The 22,416-nt window shown below is 32.6% G+C and overlaps 1 protein-coding gene across 5 annotated transcripts in view; it reads right to left on the minus strand.

Moving 5' to 3' along the window:
* Nucleotides 1–22,416, minus strand: part of SS18 (SS18 subunit of BAF chromatin remodeling complex) — an 82,570-nt gene that overhangs the window by 55,434 nt on the left and 4,720 nt on the right. For 4 of the 5 annotated variants that reach the window (XM_063076744.1, XM_063076742.1, XM_063076743.1 and 1 more), the window contains exon 3: nt 15,683–15,767. In XM_063076744.1, the coding sequence (XP_062932814.1) occupies nt 15,683–15,767 (85 nt within the window). Of the gene's footprint in view, nt 1–12,938; nt 13,034–15,682; nt 15,768–22,416 lie in introns of those variants that run through there. The other variant, XM_063076745.1, reaches the window with a different exon arrangement.

Here is a 22,416-nt window from a genome sequence, read left to right on the forward strand (position 1 = left end):
GAAATTTCAGAATGCCATCCTTGGTAGCTTTGAATTTATGCAGCTACAGACCTTTACCAACTGATTTCTACAATTTAATAATGTCACCAATTGTCATCATGTCATCTTGTTCCCCCAAAAATGATAGCTAATAGAGAACTCAGACCTACCATAAAACCTGATCAGTTCAACTTCCATAACTAGTAATATTTCCCACTTACTTTCAGTACAATGATACTCTAAATTTCTTAAGGGCTTGGGCCCCAGAATGACTCACCTACAAACTACATTCTCTCCAGTTCAAAGTACCAGGTTTCTCATTAAATTCAATCTTTCTCTACATTCCCACCATAACAAATCCAACATTACACTTTATCTCAGCTCTGAAAAAACTAAGTATACCCAACCCTAATGGTATTACTAAACAGTCATTCCAAATCCATATAATAGCAAATAACAAAAAGTAAATGCCTTCCTCTTCCCAGAACAGGGTAATTCTCTGGAATATACTTTAAAAAAAACTAAATAATCCACTTCCAAAATATGTCAAGATAGATCTCTAAGTCTTTCTTAACACCACTCATTAAGAAATGGGAAGATATATATATATATATATATATATTTTGTGTGTGTGTGTGTGACCGGCCACACCGAGCGCACCAGCCATCCCTATATAGGATCCGAACTCGCGGCGGGAGCGCTGCAGCGCTCCCAGCGCCACACTCTCCCGAGTACGCCACGGGGTCAGCCCGGAAGATATATTTTTTTAATCTTGATTTTTTTATATTATTTTTACGTCTATAACAATTTCATTAAATTAAAAAAGTAATATGTGATTGTTATAAAAAATAGAAATACAAATGGGAACCTTTGCTTTTTAAAAGCTTAGTATATATATATTTCCAGAAACTTCTTAAAAATTTATACATAAACATTTTTTTTTTTAAAAGTAGGATCACATTGTTCTGTGATTTTTTTTTTGTAATGTAAACATTATTCTTTACCAGTATATAACCTGATTCAAAAGGTGTAGAATTCAACTGAATAGCTATAACAGTTTTTAACCTATCCTCAATACTGACACTTGTTCCTAGTTTGTTTGATTTTTATATTTTTTGCTGATATAAACAATGCTTCAATAAGTTTCCTTGTACAAATACTTTTATGTACTGTGCAAATAGTGAGTTACTTAATTTCCAATATCTCGATTCTTTTCTTTCTTAGCTATACAGCAAAGACATTCTGTTCCGTGTAGGGGTGAGCTAGACATTATTTTATTTTCAATTAGAGTCAAAGAGACAATCGTTAGGTTCCCTAGTACTTTTGGAAGCTACTTTTGCTGATTTTAATAGTTCTGCAAAAAAAAAAAGTTCATACACACACTCTAACATTTCTATTCTTCATAGTAAGACATGCAATCTTTTTATGTATGTGGACTCAATTAGATAGTTTTCTAAATTTTACTTATACTGTCGAGGAAAAAGTTAACATGATTTTTTTTCTAAGATATCTGAAAGACAAGATAGGCAACAATGTTGGTAAAATGCTCCCTTATAATTTTAACTCAGAGAAACCTGTCCCCATAGGTCAATTCCCTACGAAATAGTTACCTCCTTTGTGGAACTTTCCTTAATCCTCAATAGCAGAACTAATCACTTTTATTATGTTTCAAATGTACTTTAAATAAACAGTATTTCTAAAATGGCATGTATTACACTATTCATTGAGTTGTCCTTCAATCATAGAATTTTTGGCATATGAAAGGTTTTGTTTTACATTTTTAAAGGAACCAAATCAATCTTTCTTTGTAGTGTCCTCCCTTGCTTTTTATTCTCAACAAAACCTTCCTCACATCAAGATCAGATAAATATCAGATGCCTTAAGTTTGAACTGAATCGCATAAACACTTCAAGGACGTTTTATCTATAGTTTTGTTTCCTGTTTTTGATGACAAAACATTTTAATTAAAACACCTTTTATTGCATAGTATAAGAGAAAGAAAAAGACTTCGAAACCAAGCTGTGGCAGGTGAAAGAAAGGGGAAAACTGAGATCACCACCATGTTTCTGACTAAAAGAACTAAGTGTTTATACTACTCATCTGAGATATAAAATATAAATATAAAATACTGACTGTGGACTTTTTTCTTTCCCTTTAACAGAAGGGAACAACAGAGGGGAGGCCAAGAAGAAATGAGTTTTGTCCATAATGTATAGAGAAGCCTGTGGAATATCCAAATTATATGTCTACTGAAAGTTGGATTCATGTCTCACTCATGGAAGAAGATCCATATTTGGGAACCATCAAGGTATAGGTATAATCTGAAGTCAAGAATGCAGGAAGCCAGGAGCATGGATAAAATCTCCCAGGAAGAGTGTGTACTGTGAGAAAATGTTCAAGAATGGAACATCAACATTTGATGGGCATGTTAAAGATGATGAGCTAAACAGCCAGAGAAGTAAAAAGAAAACTATCATGGAAGCCAAAGAACAAAAGTTCCAAATGAGAAAACAGTCATCATTATCATACTTACTAAATAGACAACATCATGTTTACCAAACACTTAAAACATTCTTAAAATGGTGCTAATATTTAAGAAAAGTTCTTTCTATAACTTGAAATGAGAATGTAAATGACTCCATTTTTTTTTTCTGAAGATAACTGTTAAGGGGATCTTAACCCTTAACTTGATGTTGTCAGCACCAAGCTCTCCCAAGTGAGCTAACCGGCCATCCCTATATAGGGATCCGAACCAGTGGCCTCGGTGTTATCAGCACCACACTATCCCAAGTGAGCCACGGGCCAGCCCTTAAACAACTTCATTTTTTAAAATTACGATTAAAAAACAAGATACAAAATTGTGCATGGCAAGGTTCTACTTAAAGAAAGGGAAAGTATATATTTATATTGGCTTTTATTTGAATAAAAAGCAATGGAAGATAGAGGTGAGAGTAGGCTTTTGTATGACTTGTAGTTTCTGATCTTCTAGCCATATCAAAGCATTACATAGGATAAAAATTAAATTACATTTATAAATGTAATATACCCTGGTAATCTTTAAAATGTTCCACAGCTCTAAGCATGTGTTCCTTCACTTCACTTGGATCACATCCATTAAAGGTAAATTCCATAATATCAAATTTCAGTCAGTGAAGTGCCAGTACAGTCGATGAACCTGAAGTCTAATATATTATCATTTTTACTAAAGCTTGTGAAAGACACAACTAATCAAGTGTTGCCCAGGGGCTGCTCAGAACATCAAGCATAACATTATCCAAAAAATGCAACATGGTAAAAGAAAAATATATAAAATGTAAGATTACATACTCTAAATCAATTTTTATTAATAGGCCAGACTTTTATTCTTTGTACAACAATAAAAAACAAAAATTATGAATACCTTTGACAAATTTAAAATTCAAGAAGTATACTTGGTTGAACTGGGGATTTTTTAAACTTAGTACTCATAATGAATAAATGAAAAGCAAGATAAGCAATTCCAATCATTTTTCAACTTTAATGAATGGCATTTCTCAGCGAGCCTCCAAACTCTCTCCGGACTACCTTCATGTCTATTCAGTAACTGAATCCTGCTAGTCCTATTTCAAATACTCCTGAATCTGATGCTTCTTTCCATTTATACCTTCCAAATGAGCATGTAGGATACTTCAGTAAATATTGACGATGATGATAATGAAGTATCCTATACGCTGAACACCATGGATTGTTTTATTTAATCCCCATAACGAAATCATATAATAAATATATCTTTCTCATATTATAAAAATGATGCATATTTTTCTGAAGGAATATGAATCATATTTTTCTGAAGTTCTGGATACAGTCAGAACATCACTGGATACTCCATTTGAAAAGCATGGAAATATAAGGTTTGCCATCACTAACTGCACGTCAGAATCATCTGAGAAGCATTTAAAACACTGCGACAGAGCCTCCACTCCAGATCAATTTAGTTACTGGTAGATTTTTTGTTTTCCAAATGATTCTAATGTGCAACCAGGGTTGAGAAATATGTGATTATCCAGACTGTGTGCCTTAAAATAAAGTACTATAATAAAAAGACTATTTTCTCCCCAAGTTTTTTCTCGAAGAAAAGTTAAATTAATGAATAAAAGCTTTTCTTAATTTAAATTTTTCTCTCACAATTCTTTCCTAAACAAATAGTGCCTACCACTTTGTATATACTAATACTAGCAGATGACAAAAATAAAGGAACAATAATTCAGGGCTAAAACTCAGAAATGCAATTTCATCAAAGTATGTTTGAGAAGGAAAGACCTGGACACACTTAAAATAATATCTCTACTGGTAAAATTGTTCCTAGTTCTAATGATGAAAATAAATATGTCAACAGTTTGTTGTTTCATAAAGTTAAATACCAACTCTGAGAACCAATATTCAAATGATGCCTGTATGGTTTATCGAGATAGACAGGGCCCTATATACCTACACTAAATGGAGTCAGAGTAGTATATATTTTGAATTGTATCAGCTTTCTATAATTTATCTCTTTCTACACCACCTTAGCTATCAGTAACACTGCTCGTATGTATGCCTGCCTACAGAACACCTCTCCCATTTCTGGTTTGCTGTTTCTTGGCTTAAAATTGAAGAAACAAGCTTGTTAAAATATGTACAAAGAATAGTTTCTAAGGTTATAATGCTTTTATAATAAGAAAAAAAGCCACAAGACCCAAACTTAGAAGTAAAATGCCTACGTATTAGTACACTTTTTTTTCTTTTAGTCTTTTTCCATTTATTTCTGGTTTGGGGATTCTTGACTTTCAACTAGGAGGAGCTGCTAGACCTAGCCCAAGTTCCAGATACAAGAAATAGTACTATAAATAAATAATTCCTCTTTTGGGAGGACATGGAAAAAAACTGAAAGTTGAACTTATATATAATTATGAGCACATTCCCAATTCCCACAACCATTTAGCTGAAATGAAGTGAAAAACCTCATTCTGGAAAACTCTAGTAAAATCACCCCAAAATATACAGTTCTTTTTCAGACTCAAATATTTTGGACTACAGTTAATATTATATTCTCCCTATTGGCAGATTGCTTGTGTTCATTATGGATTCTGTTACTGTAGTTTTCTCAAATTCACCTTTCCTCCTATTTCACCTCCAACCCAGTTGCTTACCTTCTAGATGATTTTTTTTTTCCCTCTCTAGCCCTACTTATCTTTATTGGCTACCCTCTGCTATTCCTTCTACTAAGAGAATATATTTATTTCTATTCTTTCTAAAACCCCTTCTCCTTTGTTAACTCAACTCCCTCATATTTTAAATGAAATTTTGACCATGTATTTTAAATTAAACTTTGACCAATATTAAGTGGCAAAAATTTTATTTTGAAATATACCAAATGGCAATAATTATATTTATTAGTAAAATATGATGTAAAATGGTGAATCTATGTTAAATGAATCTGAAATAATGGTAGAAGGTTTGTAATGAAATGTGTCTCCTTTGTGATGGTTCTTAACCATGTGGTGGTAAAATAATACAGTATTTTCCATGCATATAGATGGTAATAATTTTTATCTATTAAAAAAATGTAAATTCTATAAAAAACAAACACAAAAAAATGAATAAGGGCTTATAACTTAGTAACAGGTGAGAATATGTAAATTAGAGACTCGCTTACCATTTCCATGGTAAGCTCAACTTTACCACATTGGCTTCTCAAGAATTACCACCTTCCTGAAGAAGGGCAAGAGAAATGAGTCATTAAATCTCAAGATACATGACCTGACCAAAAATGTTTGTGTTTTTTGTAAAAGCTACATGGAATATGGAACATATGTGAGAAGCCATAATGCTTGAGTTTAAGACACTTTCACATTTTATAGGGACAATACTTCAAATCAAGACAAGTTGACAAAATCTAGAATTGCCCAAAATCATAAGTTACACAGAGAATCTCAATTGGTTGGCAGTAGAAAGGATATGAAGGTAACATACCAGAATCACCTGAGGACATCTGAAAAACTATGTCCCTTCTCCAACCATCCACGAGATTCTGATAAGTGTACCTAGAGGGAAATGTTCCCCTCTCCACTCTTAATGCCCAGACTTAAGAATCTCTGCCATAATGAGTTACTGGTATTGATGAGAACTTGTTGAGAATGTGACATTTTTCAGACATGTTAGAACAAGAAAAAAAGGTTAAAAATCACTGGGTTACATGTCACCAGGGCAATAACAAGATAAGTTCTTAACCTGGCAGTTAAACCAATAGGTTAGTCCCCAAACTATAAGCAGACCTGTTCGTTTTTCTTTTAACTTAATACATAAGTACAGGAATAATACTAGACAACAAAGAAACAAAAATGGGTACAGCATTCATTTCCATAACAATACAACAACCAAGACACTACAGACTGTAAAACTGAGCTCCAAGTTCTGTGACGTCCTCGTCAAGTCCTAGACTGATACACAAAATTAAGAGCAAATGGCTCAGGTTTTTATTTCCATTTCATCCTAGTAGCAACACAACATGATAGCAAAAAGCACAAACTTTGGCTTCAGTAAGGCCTGGGTTCAAATCTCAGTGCTACCACTTACAAATTATGAGTCTCTAGGCAAGCTGATTAACCTATTTGAGACTCAGTGTCCCCAGTCACAGAATAGGGCTGATATCTTAAAGGGATCTGTGGATGAAGTAAAGCATTTAAATGACCCAACATAGTAGTCATTCTCCAAGACTTAGTTCTCTCTCCAAAGAAACAGCTGTATTTGAGAAGTCACAAAAGAAACTAATATTCTATGGCTAACAAAACAGAATTCTAATACTTAAAGAATCACCAAGGGTAATAGCAGACCAGGTCATTCAAATAACCCTCTATTGAAGAAAACAAAAGCTGGACAAAATATTTTAAAAATATGCTTACAGATATGGAAGAACAGATAAAGCAGTAAAAATGATTAAGCCAAGATCCAAGAGAAGGAAAAAAAAAAAATCTACAAATGTGGGTCCAAACTTAGGGGGTACATTTGCTGTGGATGTGTTAGCCAATCCAGAAAGCCAGGTAAGAAGCTGAGAAGGTGCTATCCACAGGCCAGAAGGACAAAAGTCTAGGGCCCATCAAGGGTATGAGCGCTGTCAAATCACAGACATAAGGACAAACCAGATGTATAACCAACCTTGCATCACCTGAACACAGAATTCACTTCATCTATAGACACCAAGAAAAATCTCAATCGCTGAAATGCAGTTAAAGTGATCCCAGACTATTACCCCAACATTGGCAGAAGGAAATGACAATGCTGGAGGAAAACAGTGTCATACTAGGCAGCAAATTATTTCTATAACAATTACCCAAAATAATTTCTGACTCACAGTCAAGATAACCAGACACATGAGAAAGCAACACAACATATATGATAATGAGCAGAGACAGGAGAAAACTGAAACAGACCCACAAGAACTCCAAACATTAGAATTCTTAGACACAGGGCTGGTTGGTTAGCTCAGCTCGTTGGAGCACAGTGTTGGTAACACCAAGGTTAAGAGTTCAGATCCCCCATATTGGCCAGCTGTCAGAAAAACAAAAAAAAAGAATTCTTACACACAGACTTTAAAATAGCAATGCCTTCCCAAAAAATGAAAAACAGATCAATGGATGAACAAACATAAATATGATTAAGCAAATATACTAAAATTTTAATTGTAGAATCCAGGTGATAGGTATGTGACTATTCTCTGTAAAATTCTTAGAATTTTTTGATATATTTTTTTAATTTTTCCTAATAAAACACTGGGAAAAAATATTTAATACAGTCAAACTTTAGGCAAAGAGCAAAAAATATTTTTTAAATGGCATAGATTTTAAAAATTACTAAAATAGAAATTCTAGAACTAAAAAAAACTTAACATAATGAACTAAATGGATAGGTATGAACATCAGATAAGGCCCAGTGAAGAGTAAACTCGAAAACTGGTCAGAAAAAAATACACCTAGAATGATAAAAGGCTGGAAACATCTGGAGGAATTAAGAGACATAAAGATACAGTTACAAGGTCTAACTTAAGTTTAATTGGAGTCTTATAAAAAAGATAAAGAGATAAAACTGAACACTCTTCTGAAGAGATAAAACTGAAAATTTCCCCAAACTGATGAAAGAGATCAACCTACAGATTTCAGAAATGTCAACAGACATCAAGCAGGATAAATAAAAAGAAATCCACACCTAGACATATCATAGAAAACTGCAGAAAGCCCTATACAAAGCAAAACATCTTAAATGCAGTCAAAGAAAATAAGCAAATTATCTTCAAAATAGCAACAATTATGTTGACAGTTGAATTTTTAAGACATGAGCCAAAAAACAGTGGAAAGACAAATTTGATGTGCTGATAGAAAAACAACTACCAAGCTAGAATCTGTTCTTGGCAAAAACATCTTTTAAGAATTATGATGAAATGAAGTCATTTTCAGGACCCCCTGCCCCCAAAAATACCCTAAAGGTATGTGTCACCAGCGAACTAGTGCTGAAGGAAATACTAAGAAATGTTCTTCAGGAGGCAAGAGAAAAAGAAAAAATAAATAAAACTAATCTAAGCTAGAAGGTTGTAAATGAAGGGAGGAATGAAAAGCATCAAAATGGAGTAACTAAGCAGATGAGTCTAATGAATTCTGACTTCAAAAAAAAAGAAGGTAGTAACAATCACTTGTGAGTAAACATATACTCTTCGAAAAGTCTCCCTTCCAGAAATATTTCAAGACCAAATTTACAAAAAAAGAAAAGAATAAGAATTGACTAGGCTACTTCAGCAAACGTTTCTGCCACATTCTTAAGTGGCAAAAAAGGAAAACTGCTTTCCTACTCTGTGGGATGTAAGGCTTATCAGCCATTAAAACTTAAGACTCCTCTAGCTTTTCACTAGCTGTGTACCAGCCTTCCTGTCCAAGGACATGAAACTGCATAGTAGTGAGACTGTGCACACTGATGTTTTCAAAACTGAAAGAGTCTTTCATCAGGAATCATGGTAAAAATATTCAGACAATGAAACAACAATATGTCCTTCCTGTAGAGCTGTACCTTCTATGATTTGCTTGTACATCAATAATTTCTGCTGAAGTGCTATCATAACGAAGAGATTTCCAAGACATTTTTTTCCTGATTAGAACTGGTAGCCAGTATATTAAATATTAATATAAAAATAAATGAAAAAGAACCAGAAAAAAATTAAAAACATGACAAAAACAACAGATAAGTCACTGAGGGAACAAATGGAAATAAAGTATCTGATGGTCCTTGCATTGTCTGCAATGCATATTACAAACCATACAGTAACCACTAAAAGAAAAGTAAGTGTATAAAAATTCCAAACTAGCAAAAAATAATTTAAAAAAGTAATTATAAAGAAGGCAAAAAAGAACAGAAAAAATGAACATACAACAGATGAGACAAACAGTACATTGTATAATGACAGGGTTTTTTTTTTAATTTTATTTTATTTTGTCAATATATAATGTGGTTGATTATTGTGGCCCATTACCGAAACCTCCCTCCTGCCTCCCTCTCCCCCTCCCTCCCAACAAGTATAATGATAGGTTTAAACTCAGATATGTAATTATATTCAATATAAATGGTTTTAATGTTCCAACTAAAAGACAAAAAATAACTACCCTGGTTTTTTTTTTCAAAATCTACATGCTGTTCATAATATACAGCTCTAGCACAAGGAAATGGAAAATGGATATATCATCAAACACTAAAGAAAGCTGATTTAGCTACACTAATATGAGACAAAGTAGACTTTAAAACCAAAAGCGTTATTAGAGGTAAGAAAGGATACTTCATAATGATAAATGGTACAAAGAAACAGAGCTGCAAAACTTCCAAATTGAAAGAGTTACAAGGAAAATCATTCAATGCATAATTATACTTGTACATTTTAAACACACATCTCTTGGTAACTGATAGAACAAATAAACAAAACGTCAGAAAGGGTAAAAAAAAAAAAAGGTAAGGGTATAGAAGATTCAAACAAGATTAACACACTTGACCTATAGACATATAAGGAACAGACACATGAGGAACTCTACACTCAGTGGCTAAAAAATACACATTATTTTCAAATATAGACAGAACATTTATAAAAAGTGGCCATATGCTGGACCCTAAAACAAATCTCAAAGAATTCCAAAGAAATGAAGCATTACAGAATATTATCTAACTACAATGCAAGGAAATCAGAAATCAAGAAAAGAAAATCTCCACATGCATGGAAATTAAGAAATATATTTAACAGCCAAATACATAAAAAAGAAACAATAATGGAAACTAGAAAATATTTTGAACTGAATAAACATGAATATACTCCATATAAGAACTAAGTTTAGAGGGAAATTTATGCCCTTAAATGTGTATGTTAGAATGAAAGGCTGAAAATTGATGAAGCAGGCACTCATCTCAAAACTCAGAAAAAGAATACAAAATACACCAAAAGAAAGTAAAAGGAAGGAAATAATAAAGATCAGAAATTAACCATAAACAAAAACATACAATAGAGCAACGATGTACAAAATGTGGTCCTCAAGGCCCTTTCAGCGGGTCCCCAAGGTCAAAACTATTTCCATAATAATATTAACATGTTTGTCTTTCATGCTATGATGATATTTACAATGACAGTGCAAAAGCAATAATAGTGGATGTAACTGCTGGAACCTTAATACGAATCAAGGCAATGGGCACCAAACTCCATCACTAATTATTGTATTATTGACTACACATACTAGCAGTTACTAAAAGAAAGAAAAAGCTAGTTTCACTTGAAAATGTATTTGATGAGGCAGAAAAAATTATTAATTTATTAAATTCTTCATGTCTTTTAAATATTCTGTAAATGAATGGGAAAATAATAAACATCTGCTGCAAACCAAAGTAAGATACTCAAGAAAAAGCACTTTGTGACTGAGTTGCTAGCTGAACTACGCACTGTTTTTACAGAACACCATTTTTACATTTTACAAAAAGAACAACTGCTAACTATACTTATATAGGTTTGGGTACATGGCAGACATTTTCTCAAAAATGAACACAGTGAGCCAGGAAAACAACTGACAGCATTTGTTGCCAAGATCAAATTTGAGTTTTCAAGCAAAAATTGGGATCATGGCAAACATATTTACTACCTTGAGATTACCCCAATACTTAGAGACTTGTCGATAAAATCAGTAGTAATTTTAACAAATATGGTCTTTGGTATCACATAACAAAATATGTCAATATTTGGAAGATCTGCCTAACTCAGTGAACTTATACTTACTCAATGACCAAAGCATGATATTACAAAATCATGCATGAGTAAAAGATTTATTCGAAGTGTAATACAGACCAATGGACTTTAATGTACCAGGGTAAGAAAAACATATTGATGTAATTTCAGATTACACACTGTAACTAATTTAAAAAAAAAAAAAAAAAAAAAACACTTGTTGAGATCTACTGTAACACCAAACAAGATTATCAACAACAATCTGAAAGGCTACTACTAAAATATTCTACCCCCTTCCAACTATATAGCTGTCTGAGACTAAACTTACTCCTTCTACTTCAACCAAAACAACATATTACAATAGACTGAATTCGGAAGTACATATGAAAATAGTTGTCTTCCAATAAACCAAATATTTAAAAGAAATTTGTGAAAATGTAAAATTCCATTCATCTCACTAAATTTGTGCTCAAAGATATAGTTATTTTTCCTTTAAAGAATGTTATTTACATTAGCATGCAATAGGTTTATTATTGTTCTTAAATGAACTAGTAATTTTTTTAATTTCTCAGTTTTTTAAATTTTAAGTTTTTTAACTTAAAAACTGAAAAAAGTTTATAATAACCCACATAAAGCTCTTTGAAATCCTCAATAATTTTTAAGAATGTAATGGGATTCTGAGACCAAAAAGTTTGAAAAATGTTGCAATAGAAAAAACCAAAACCAGGGCCAACCCCATGGCTCACTCGGGAGAGTGCGGCGCTGGGAGCGCAGCGGGGCTCCCACCGCGGGTTTGGATCCTATATAGGGTTGGCCTGTGCGCTCACTGGCTGAGCGCGGTCACAAAAAAGGACCAAAAAAAAAGAAAAAACCAAAACGAAAAACTGATTCTTTAAAGACTAAAAAATATATAATAAACACCTGGCAAGAGCAATCAGAAATATTTTAAAGGAGAAGGAACATTTATTAAAAATAACCACATTAAAAAAAAAAATCACTACATATTCTGTTGACATTAGAAAGATAAGATTATTCCATAAACTTTTATTTTATTTCATGCCAATAAATTTGAAAACTTATTAAAATGCTAAAAACCCTAACTTACCAAAATAGGTAATTCATAAAATTTAGGAATATGTAAATTGTTCTATAACCATTAAAGAAATAAAAACTTTCTCACAATGAAAACTCCAGATCCAGATGGCTTTTCTAAGAATCATACCATTCACTTAAGAAATAGGAGCTATATGATGCAAATTCTTCCACATAAAAGTAGGAAGATTCTGCAGCTCATTTTACGAAGCCAGCATAACATCAAAATAAAAACTAGACAAAGGCATCATAAGAAAGGAAAATTACAGGTCAATTACACTCATGAACAAAGATATAAAAATCCCAATAAAAATTTTAACAAACTGAATACAGCAATTTTTTTAAAAAGACCATGCCCAAGTGGGTCGTGAACAAGGGTTAATTACAAGAATGCAAGCTCAACTGAGCATTAAAAAGTAAATCACTGTAATTTACTACATTAACAGATTAAAGAAAAAACTTATGATCATCTCACTAGATGAAATCAAAGTATTTGATAAAATTTAACATCCACTCAAGATATTTTAAATTCTTACTTAGCACAACAGAAAAAAACGGGAACTTCCTTAATCTGATAAAAGGTATCTACGGAACACTACAGCAAACATCATACTTAATGGTCAAACAGTGAAAGCTTTCCCTTTGAGATCAGGAACAAGACAAGGATGTCCTCTATCACCACTTCTATTCAGGAATGTACTGGAGGTCCTAGCCAGAGAAGTAAGGCAAGAGAAAGAAATAAAAGTTGTAAGAATTGGCAAGAAAGAAACAAAACTCATTAATCACAAATGATATGATTGTGAATATAGAAAACTCAAAGTATCTACAGATAAATAGTTAGATGTAAGAGTTGAGCAAGATCATGAGATTCAAAATCAACTGCATTTCCATGTAAACATGGAAAACTGCTGTTAGAAAATAAAACTTAAAAAACAAAGACTCAATTTAAAATGGCCTCAAAATATGAAGTATCTAGCAATAAGTTCAATAAGAGATGTGCAAATCCTTTACAGGGAAAATCATAAAATTCCATTGACAGACATTAAAGGACTAAACAAATGAAAATATGTGCAATGCTTCATGATCTGGAAGATTCAATTTTGTAAAGATATTGATTCTCCCCAAATCAATTTAGAGTCAAGGTAATCTCAATGAAAATCCCAACAGGATTATGTATGTGTGCATATAACTTGACATGCTGATGTTTAAGTACATATGGAAATGCAAAGAACCAATAGCCAAGATATTCTTGAAAAAAATAAGGAATAAGAACTTCTCTAATAAATATCAACTGTGACAAGATAGTGGAATTTAATAAAACAGACCAATGGAACACAATAGAGAGATCAGACATGGACCCACACATATATGGACACTTGATGTACGACAGGTGATGACAAAATAGAGAAAGGATGTTTTGTTTTGTTTTTCTAATAAATAATGCTGAGACAGAAAACTCTACACATGAAAACAAATGAAATTGAATCTATTCCTCAAATTATTCAGAAAAATAAATTTTACCTAGCTGGTAATCAAGTTCATGGCAAAAGCCACATGAAGAACTATTTCAAGTTCAAAACAAAATTTATTGAATATGCCCAACAGGATGTATTTTAAGGACAAACATCTTATTATTAGTGGTACTCTTGGTATTGTTACATTGAAAGTATTTTTTATATATTGTAGTATAACACAAACAAGCAACCATAGTAATATCATTAAGGAACCAAGATTTTTAGAGTAAGAGAGGAGATATTAATATATAAAATCAAAACGAAGTAAAATCCTTAAGTGGAAATGTCAGTAAGAACTCAATACTTTATTTCTCTTTTTGAAAAAAATGTGTTTATTTGTTCTGCCCACTACAAAGGCATGAAAACAATGAAAACACAGTAATAATAGAGGCCTTAAGCATTCAAACTGTGGTTTCTAAATACCAATTCCCACCTAAAAAAAAGACTCCTTGAAAACATAGCTGATTCCAGTTTGGGGACAGAAAATATACTTAGTCTGATATCTCTCTCAAATCCTGAAATAAAGAAGCTATAAAAGAATACTAGAGTCACGTCAGAAGGACACAGGAGCCAAGTAAAGAGGCTTCCACTGATCAAAGAAAGATAATCTGAACATCATAAAAAATGACTACAGCAGATTAAAAATACAAAAATCTGTAAATTCAGATAATAAGAACAAAAACAAAAACAAACACACTGGTCAATTTCACACATTGCTAGAGACCAACTCATTATTCTGAAAACTGATAAAGGGATAGAATCATGCCTTCATCATAAGTCCTCTAATTTCAGGATAAGCAAATATTTGATGAAAGGAAGTTTTTCTTTTTAAAAGAATTACAGCTAATAAATGCAAGAAGAATTATAAAATTAGAAATTCACCATTCTGTGATTCCCAAAATGAAATAAAAGATCTGGTCAATAAGCCTCAATGACTACTAAAGCCATTAAGTGAAAGGTAGATAGGGAACTTTATAATGGATTGGTAGGACTGGTATCAACTATAGTGACTGACCAATCTTAGTCTTAAGTAAATGTGGAACAACCAAACATGTTCCTCTTGATGTAGTACAATAGGAAATACACAGTACCATCAAGAAAATTACTCTTGGCAAAAAAACTAAACCCAGTTCTAATGAAGCCTTATTATCAGTTCACATGAAATAAAAGAGATAGAGGAACATGTTAAAGGACCATGAGGTTACAATCAGCAAAATCCAGAATGTGAAAAATTCTACACAACACACGACCCAGTTTCTTCAACAAATAAATGGAGAATAAAAAGGATAAACTGATATGGATTAAAAAGATAAGACATGTCAATCAATGAGATATGTGGACCTTGTTTGGATTCTGAAGCAAATAATCAATCATTAAAACATTGAGGTTTTTCTTAGATAACTGGTAAAAATTGAAAACAGACTGGGTATAATAAGACATTAAGAAATTATGGTAATTTTGGGGGGTGGGATAATAGTCCTATCTGCTAGAGAGGCATATTGAAGTATTTCCTGGGGACATCACATGATGTCTGGGATTTGCTATGAAATTCTCCTGATTTATTAACAATTAAAAATTAAAATAAATAAATAGGTAGCTAGGTGGGTGGATGGGTAAATGAATATACATGACATCCTCAAGGAGGGAGTCAATTCTAGGTGAATTAGCCCAAATTAAATATAAAAGCAAAACAGTAAAGCATTTAAATAATATAGAATACTTTCATGTTTTCAGATTAAAGCAGGATTTACCAAACAAAACTCAAAAATCACCCAACAAAAACGTGTTACACCACACATAACTAAAAAGATTTTCCACTTCACACTATTTTAAAAGTACTTACTGCTGGTAAAAGAGACTGCATATTTTGATTAGAATCTGCTATTGTTGCAAGGTATACCAAGTTTGTATGCAACATCTGCTGATACCTATTAAAACAAAACAAATATGAAATTAAAAAATAATTTTCTTCCTATCTGCTTAAATATAAACAGCATTCTAATCATTTCTAGAGTTTTAATAAAATATTTATCGAAACATCAATAGCACTTCAATTTTCCTACTTCCTCTGCAAAATAATTCTAAATAATAAATAATACATTTAAAGATAATAATGAACAGATATCTTACCGTGTGCTAGATATTGTTACAATTGTTTTTTATGCATATATATCTCCTTTAATCCTCAAACCAACACTATGAGGTAGGAGCTCTTATATTCTCCATTTACACATAAGGAAACTAACATTTAAAAGGTTGACAACTTGTACTAGACCGCACAGCTAGTAAATGGGATACCTGACGTATATGCTAGCTCCATACATTAGTACATTTGGTTTTTTAAAAGAGAACTAAAATAAAGGAATTCAATGAAAATATACCTATCCCCTGCCTTCTGCCATTTTCATTTTACCAAAAACCTCAAACTCAAATACAGTCAACATGCTCTGCTAAAATATCTGAAAGGAGGTAGGAACCATGAACTTTTCTCCTTCTCACTCCAGCAATAACCAACAATTTATGTCTGCTGTGGTTACACTACCCATTTATCAGGACTCAGCATATAGAGGGGGAAAAAAAAAAGATAGGCTAAAACACAGAGATGGAAGAAATGATAGGCCACTCCCACCACTAAAGATCAACTTTAAAAAAAACTCAAGCAGATTCTCATTACTGTCATTATGTGGTTAAATGTGCTTATTGTAATCGAACTTGTGAATTAGTTTAGCTAAGACCCTCTTCATAATTTTAAAAATTAACTCAGACAAACCAGAGTATAATGAGCGGTGATCCAATTGCTAGTGTTTGGTCTCAGTGCATGCATTCAGCAAGCACCATAAATACAAACTTAAAGCCTGTTTTAGGCTTTAACTTAAGCGGTCTTAAAATTTCACTTATTAAAATGCTAATGAAAATAAGACAGAACTTTATTCAGCTACATAGTTTTCCAATTCAGATCTCAAATGAAGTAATTTTCTAAAATAAACACCATAAAGGAATCCTAGTAAATGCTACATATTTTTTTCCCTGTTATAAACAACTGGTTTCACAACTTTTTTCTTATTAGGGAAAAAAAAAATTCTCACTGACCTTAAAATAAAGTTTCCTCACTAAGAAATCTATGCCTTTAACGCTCCTCCTCACATGAACACACTATGTTGCCCAATGAAACATGAAACATTTTTGATAGCGATCCTTATATAAACAAGGACCAAGAAATTATTATACTATCCCAAATTATTTACAACAGTTAATTACATTGTTGAAATTCTTCAAACAGCACTAACAGAGACCACTAGCTAGAACTATTTCATTATTCTGTAGAGATCTTGAGTGGAACTTACAATATAGGGTTCCATATCTTGCCATTTTTAAAAAACCAACCAGCCATTTTTAATGAAAACATCTAATCCATCTCAAAGCCTACTCCTTCAAGTTTTCCTTTTCTTCTCTCGTTATCAGTACAGTTGCGTTATACTCAGATATTAGATCTGCAGATGACCACTGACCACCCCATCAAAAATAAAAATACTAAACCTTACTAAGAGACATGGTTTATTCATGACCCTTTAAGAAAAAAAAATTAGTATCATGCTGATTAGTACTTAATAAGCCTGTGTTGAACTACTACTAAATCTAATTTGCCACACTTAGTTTTCATTTATAAAATAAGAGTTAAAGTAAATCTCTAAAAGTCCCTTTCAGGGCCGGCCCATGGCTCAGTTGAAAGAGTGTGGTGCTGACAACACCAAGGTCACAGGTTTGGATCCCTATACAGGGATGGCCAGTTAGCTCACTTAGTAGAGCATGGTGCTGACAACACCAAGTCAAGGGTTAAGATCCCCTTACCAGTCATCTTTAATTAATTAATTAATTAATTAGAATTAATTAACTTAAAATTGATTTAATTAATTAATTAATTTAAAGTCCCTTGCAGTTTTAAATATCTATAATACTGCATCTTTTAAAAAGTAGATTAATTTTAAGACATTTGCAAAACCCTCCCCCCAACCACCAAATCTTTTTAACTTTTAATTGTGAAATAATTTCAGTTACAGAAAAGTTGCAAGAATAGTATAAAAGTCCCATATATGTTTCTTCCAGATTCCCTAATTATTAGCATTTTACACATTTGTCCTATCATTCCCTCTAAATATACACACCAACACACACACACACAGGCACACACCCACTTTTTTCCAAAACCATTCCACAGTCAGCGGCAGGCATAATACCCTGTTACTCCTAATACTTCAGTGTCAATTTCCCCAAAATAAGGATATTCCCTTATATAACAACCACTATAATGAGGAAATTAACACTGACACAATATTATCATCTAATCCACAGAACCCATTTAAATTTCTCCAATTGTCTCAATAGCCTCAAGTCATTTTCAGTAATATTAGACGGTAGGTAAAAATGAAAATTTTTAATTGGCCTTTTCTCACTTCTATAGGTTTTCTTTTCTGTAAAACTGCATCATTGTTACAGCATTCATCAAATAAGCTTATTCTAAGATAATTCAAGGCTCAAAGATGAACATTACCAAAAATGGAGTAAATAATCATATTCTTTTATAAGTCTGTATAGGTCACCTAAAAAGCAATCAGCAAATAAATTCTAGAAGAATATGGACTCACCTGAGACAAGTGAAACAATAATAAAAATGATATTAAGTAAACATTTTCCTGAGAAACTTTTAATTTTTTAATTCTATAAATACTGCCACATTTGTCACTGAAACAGTTTATTTTCTTAATATATAGCTATTATTTCTAAAATAGGATATGTTAATAAAAGATCAAGTATATAAGCCAAGGAATATAAAATATATTTAACATCTTATGATATTGATGATGGTAACTGTTTTATTTGATAGCAGCAGATATAAAACATATTCAAGATTTTATGTTTGATGATGGTACTGTCCTAATAGATACTGACAGATATTCTCAGATACCCATGATTGTTAACCTATGAAATAAGAGACAGTTCACCTCCCAAAGAGTCCACTAACAGCCACAACATTAAATTTATTGACATAATTACAAAATTAATCTGGAAAAGGTTAGATTTCACTTTTAAAAAGAAACATTTATGTAGAAGCTATGAAGAGTATATTTTATTAGACAACAGGGATACATTTTATAGAATAAAATTTATCTTCCCAGAGATTTAAAACTAAATCCCCTTAAATTATGAATTCTAATTTTTTGCTTAAGAATTGTTTATAAAATTCTCTAAAATAGTTGGACCCACCCTAAAACACAAAAAATAAGGGCTGATTTAAGCAAACACAGGTTGATTTAGAAAATGCTCAAACCTGGGCCTAGCCCATGGCGCACTCAGGAGAGTGCAGCGCTGGGAGCGCGGCAACGCTCCAGCCGCGGGTTCGGATCCTATGTGGGAATGGCCGGTGCACTCACTGGCTGAGTGCCGGTCACGAAAAAGACCAAAAAAAAAAAAAGAAAGAAAGAAAATGCTCAAACCAAACACCACAGTAGAGCAATAATACATTCTCACATATACATTATCAGATTTTAAAGGGAAGAAGATATGGGTATGGGGGCTCCACAAGTGATTCAGACCACTGACGTGTGTGTGTGTGTGTGTGTGTGTGTGTGTGTGTGTGTGTGTGTGTGTGTGTGTGTGTGTGTGTGTGTGTGTGTGTGTGTGTGTGCAGATAAAAGTAGAGCAATATACACAAAGGTACAGTGAAAAATCTTTGAGTGGTAGGAATATGATGTTATTTCTCTTATTTTTACATATTTATGTTTTCTAATTTTCTACAATGCATATACTGCTTTCATAAAATAAAGTTATTTTTAATTTAAAAAAAACACTTTCAGTTACCACATCTTAAGTTACCACATCTTAAGGAATTATTTAACTGAATTGAACTATCAATTCCTAGATGGCTGTCATTTATTAATGTTTCCATTTATTTCCCTTTTGTTTCTCCTACTATGAGAAACAAGAGTATTTATTAAGTTTGAGAGGAGGAATTTTTTTCTCTAAACTCACAAACCTGACAACTTGAGAAAGAAAGAATATGTGAAGAACAGTAAGAGTGAAATTAAATCCATCAGAAAGGGCAGAATTTAAGATTCTACCTAAATTAATGTAAGCCCCATTTGCACCAAATATACGTGAGAAAATAAGATCTACTTCAATATTTAGGGAATGAGGAAAAAATATATACCAATGAAAAAGTCAAGACTATAAAGAATAAAACAGCATAAATTTTTGCTGACTCAAGTTGGAAAAGTTGGTTCCAGATCTGAACATCTACTATCCCTGACACGTACTGCTGGGTCCTGTAAGAAAATGAATTTTTCTGGGGTCGGCCCATGGCTCAATTGGTAGAGTGTGGTGCCAATAACACCAAGGCCACGGGTTCGGATCCCTACATAGGGATGGCCGGTTAGCTCAGTTGGGAGAGCATGGTACTGACAACACCAAGTCAAGGGTTAAGATCCCCTTACCAGTCATCTTTAAAAAAAAAAAAAAAGAAGAAGAAAAAAGAAAATTTTTCCTAAAAAAAAAAAAAAAGAAAGAAAATGAATTTATCCTATGCCAGAAAACCCCTTGGCTCTGTCTGCGGTTTTTAGAAGCCAAGGTGACAATAATTACTCTAATCAGCGCCTCTCAAGTTTTATCATTCCATGGCTGACTTGAGGTAGTAATCTCTTTATTACTGATGACTACCCATAGTTAAGCTAAAGTCAGTTAAGTTTTTAAAGAACATTTTTAAATATAAACAGACAAGATTCATCAAAGAAACAATATGCATAAATGGAAATGGTCATATAAAATGCAAAATGTGCAAGTGATTAGAAAATAAAATAACCTAGTTCTCAGATGTTAGTTTCTAAATATCATTCTCCAAAAAAAGAACCAGATCTTGGAGAAATGAGTGATTCTAGACTTATGCAGGAAAAAGTACAAGATGAGACTGGAACATTTTGTGGCACAAGAAAATAAGAAAATGCTCAAAATACAATAGAGACATGTCAAGAAGCCAGCTTGAGGGGCTCCCAGTAGTCAAATCTAGGACAATTAGAGAAAAAAAATAAGTAATAGTGTAAGAGATTATAACCTAGAGAATACAATAAGAATGTGTAAGTCCATTCAAATATAAATAAATGAATGAAAGAATGAATCAGAAGAGGGAATGGAAAAGTTCTTCCTTATAGTAGAATTCCAAATAAATGTAGAAGAAACAATGAATTTAGTCACCACCTGGCAACAACTAAAAGCAACAACTATCTCAGGCAAAAATCATTGGTGAGTGCTAAATTAATATGTTGAAGAATGATGAGAAACAGCATATATGTCTCGATGTATCTCTCTAACAAGACAAATATGAATTACAAAGGAAAAAATGGTAACTTTAAGGTGAAGAAACTGGCAGGCAGCACCTTAACTAAGTGATCAAAGTTATCACCAATATTGGGACAAACCACCATCATATGGCTACTGAAGATGCACTGAGATGGACAAAACATCACATCTGTGGTACTCCTGCCAAAAGGGCAAAACGTAAATTCTTGGGGAAGCAGCAGTCAAACCCTAAATGAGGAACATTTCACAAAACAACTGGTCTGTACTCTTCAACAACGTCAATAACATGAAAGACGAAAAGAAAGACTGAGGAACAGATACAGACTAAAGCACACTAAAGAGACATGACGACTAAATGCAACATCTAATCTTGCACTGGACCCTGAACCAGAAAAAATACGCTAAAGGGACAACTGGCAAAATTCAAAAACGCTCTAAAAATAAGAGAAGAGTACTACATTCTTGATTTCAACAATTATACTCTGGCAATTTAAGAATATGTGCTTGCTTTTAGGAAATTCACACTGAGATCACTAAAAGTAAGAGAGAATCATATATGCAATCATTCTCAATGCTTCTGAAAAAAATATGAGAGAGAAATGAATAATAAAGCAAGAGGGCTAATATGTTATTATTTGAGAAATTTCAGTGAAGGGAAAACAGGAATTTCTTGTACTACCTTTGAAACTTTTAAGTGTGAAATTATTTCAAAACAAAAAGTTTTTTAAAAGATACCACTTTTCACCAATAAGATGTGCAAAAATTTTTAAAAGATGGCTAATATCCATTAATGGCAGGGGTGGTTAAAAACCAGGACTCTAAAAACCTGGCTGGGGATAGCCAACCAATACAATCTTTTTGCAGGGTGATGTGATAACTTAGCATGGTCTCTGACTCAGTAACTCCAATTGTAAAACTGTAACCTACATAAATATGAAAAATTGGGCTGGCCAGTTAGCTCAGTTGGTTAGAGCACGGTGCTGATAAATATGAAAAACAATATCTATATACATGTGTTTACATAGATGAATACATCTATGTAAATGCACAGAAAAATGTTTGGAAGAATATGTACTAAAGCATTAAAAGTAATTACCCCTGTGAAGGGGAGGGAGATAAGATGGTGGGAAATAAAAGGTGACTTACCTCTACTAACTTCTATACTTTACAATTTTTTTTTTACAATGACTATACATGGCTTTTTTAATTTAAAAATAATTTTAAACAAGG

This window comes from Cynocephalus volans, chromosome 13 (genome assembly GCF_027409185.1).
Source record: "Cynocephalus volans isolate mCynVol1 chromosome 13, mCynVol1.pri, whole genome shotgun sequence".
Classification (NCBI taxonomy): Eukaryota; Metazoa; Chordata; class Mammalia; order Dermoptera; family Cynocephalidae; genus Cynocephalus; species Cynocephalus volans.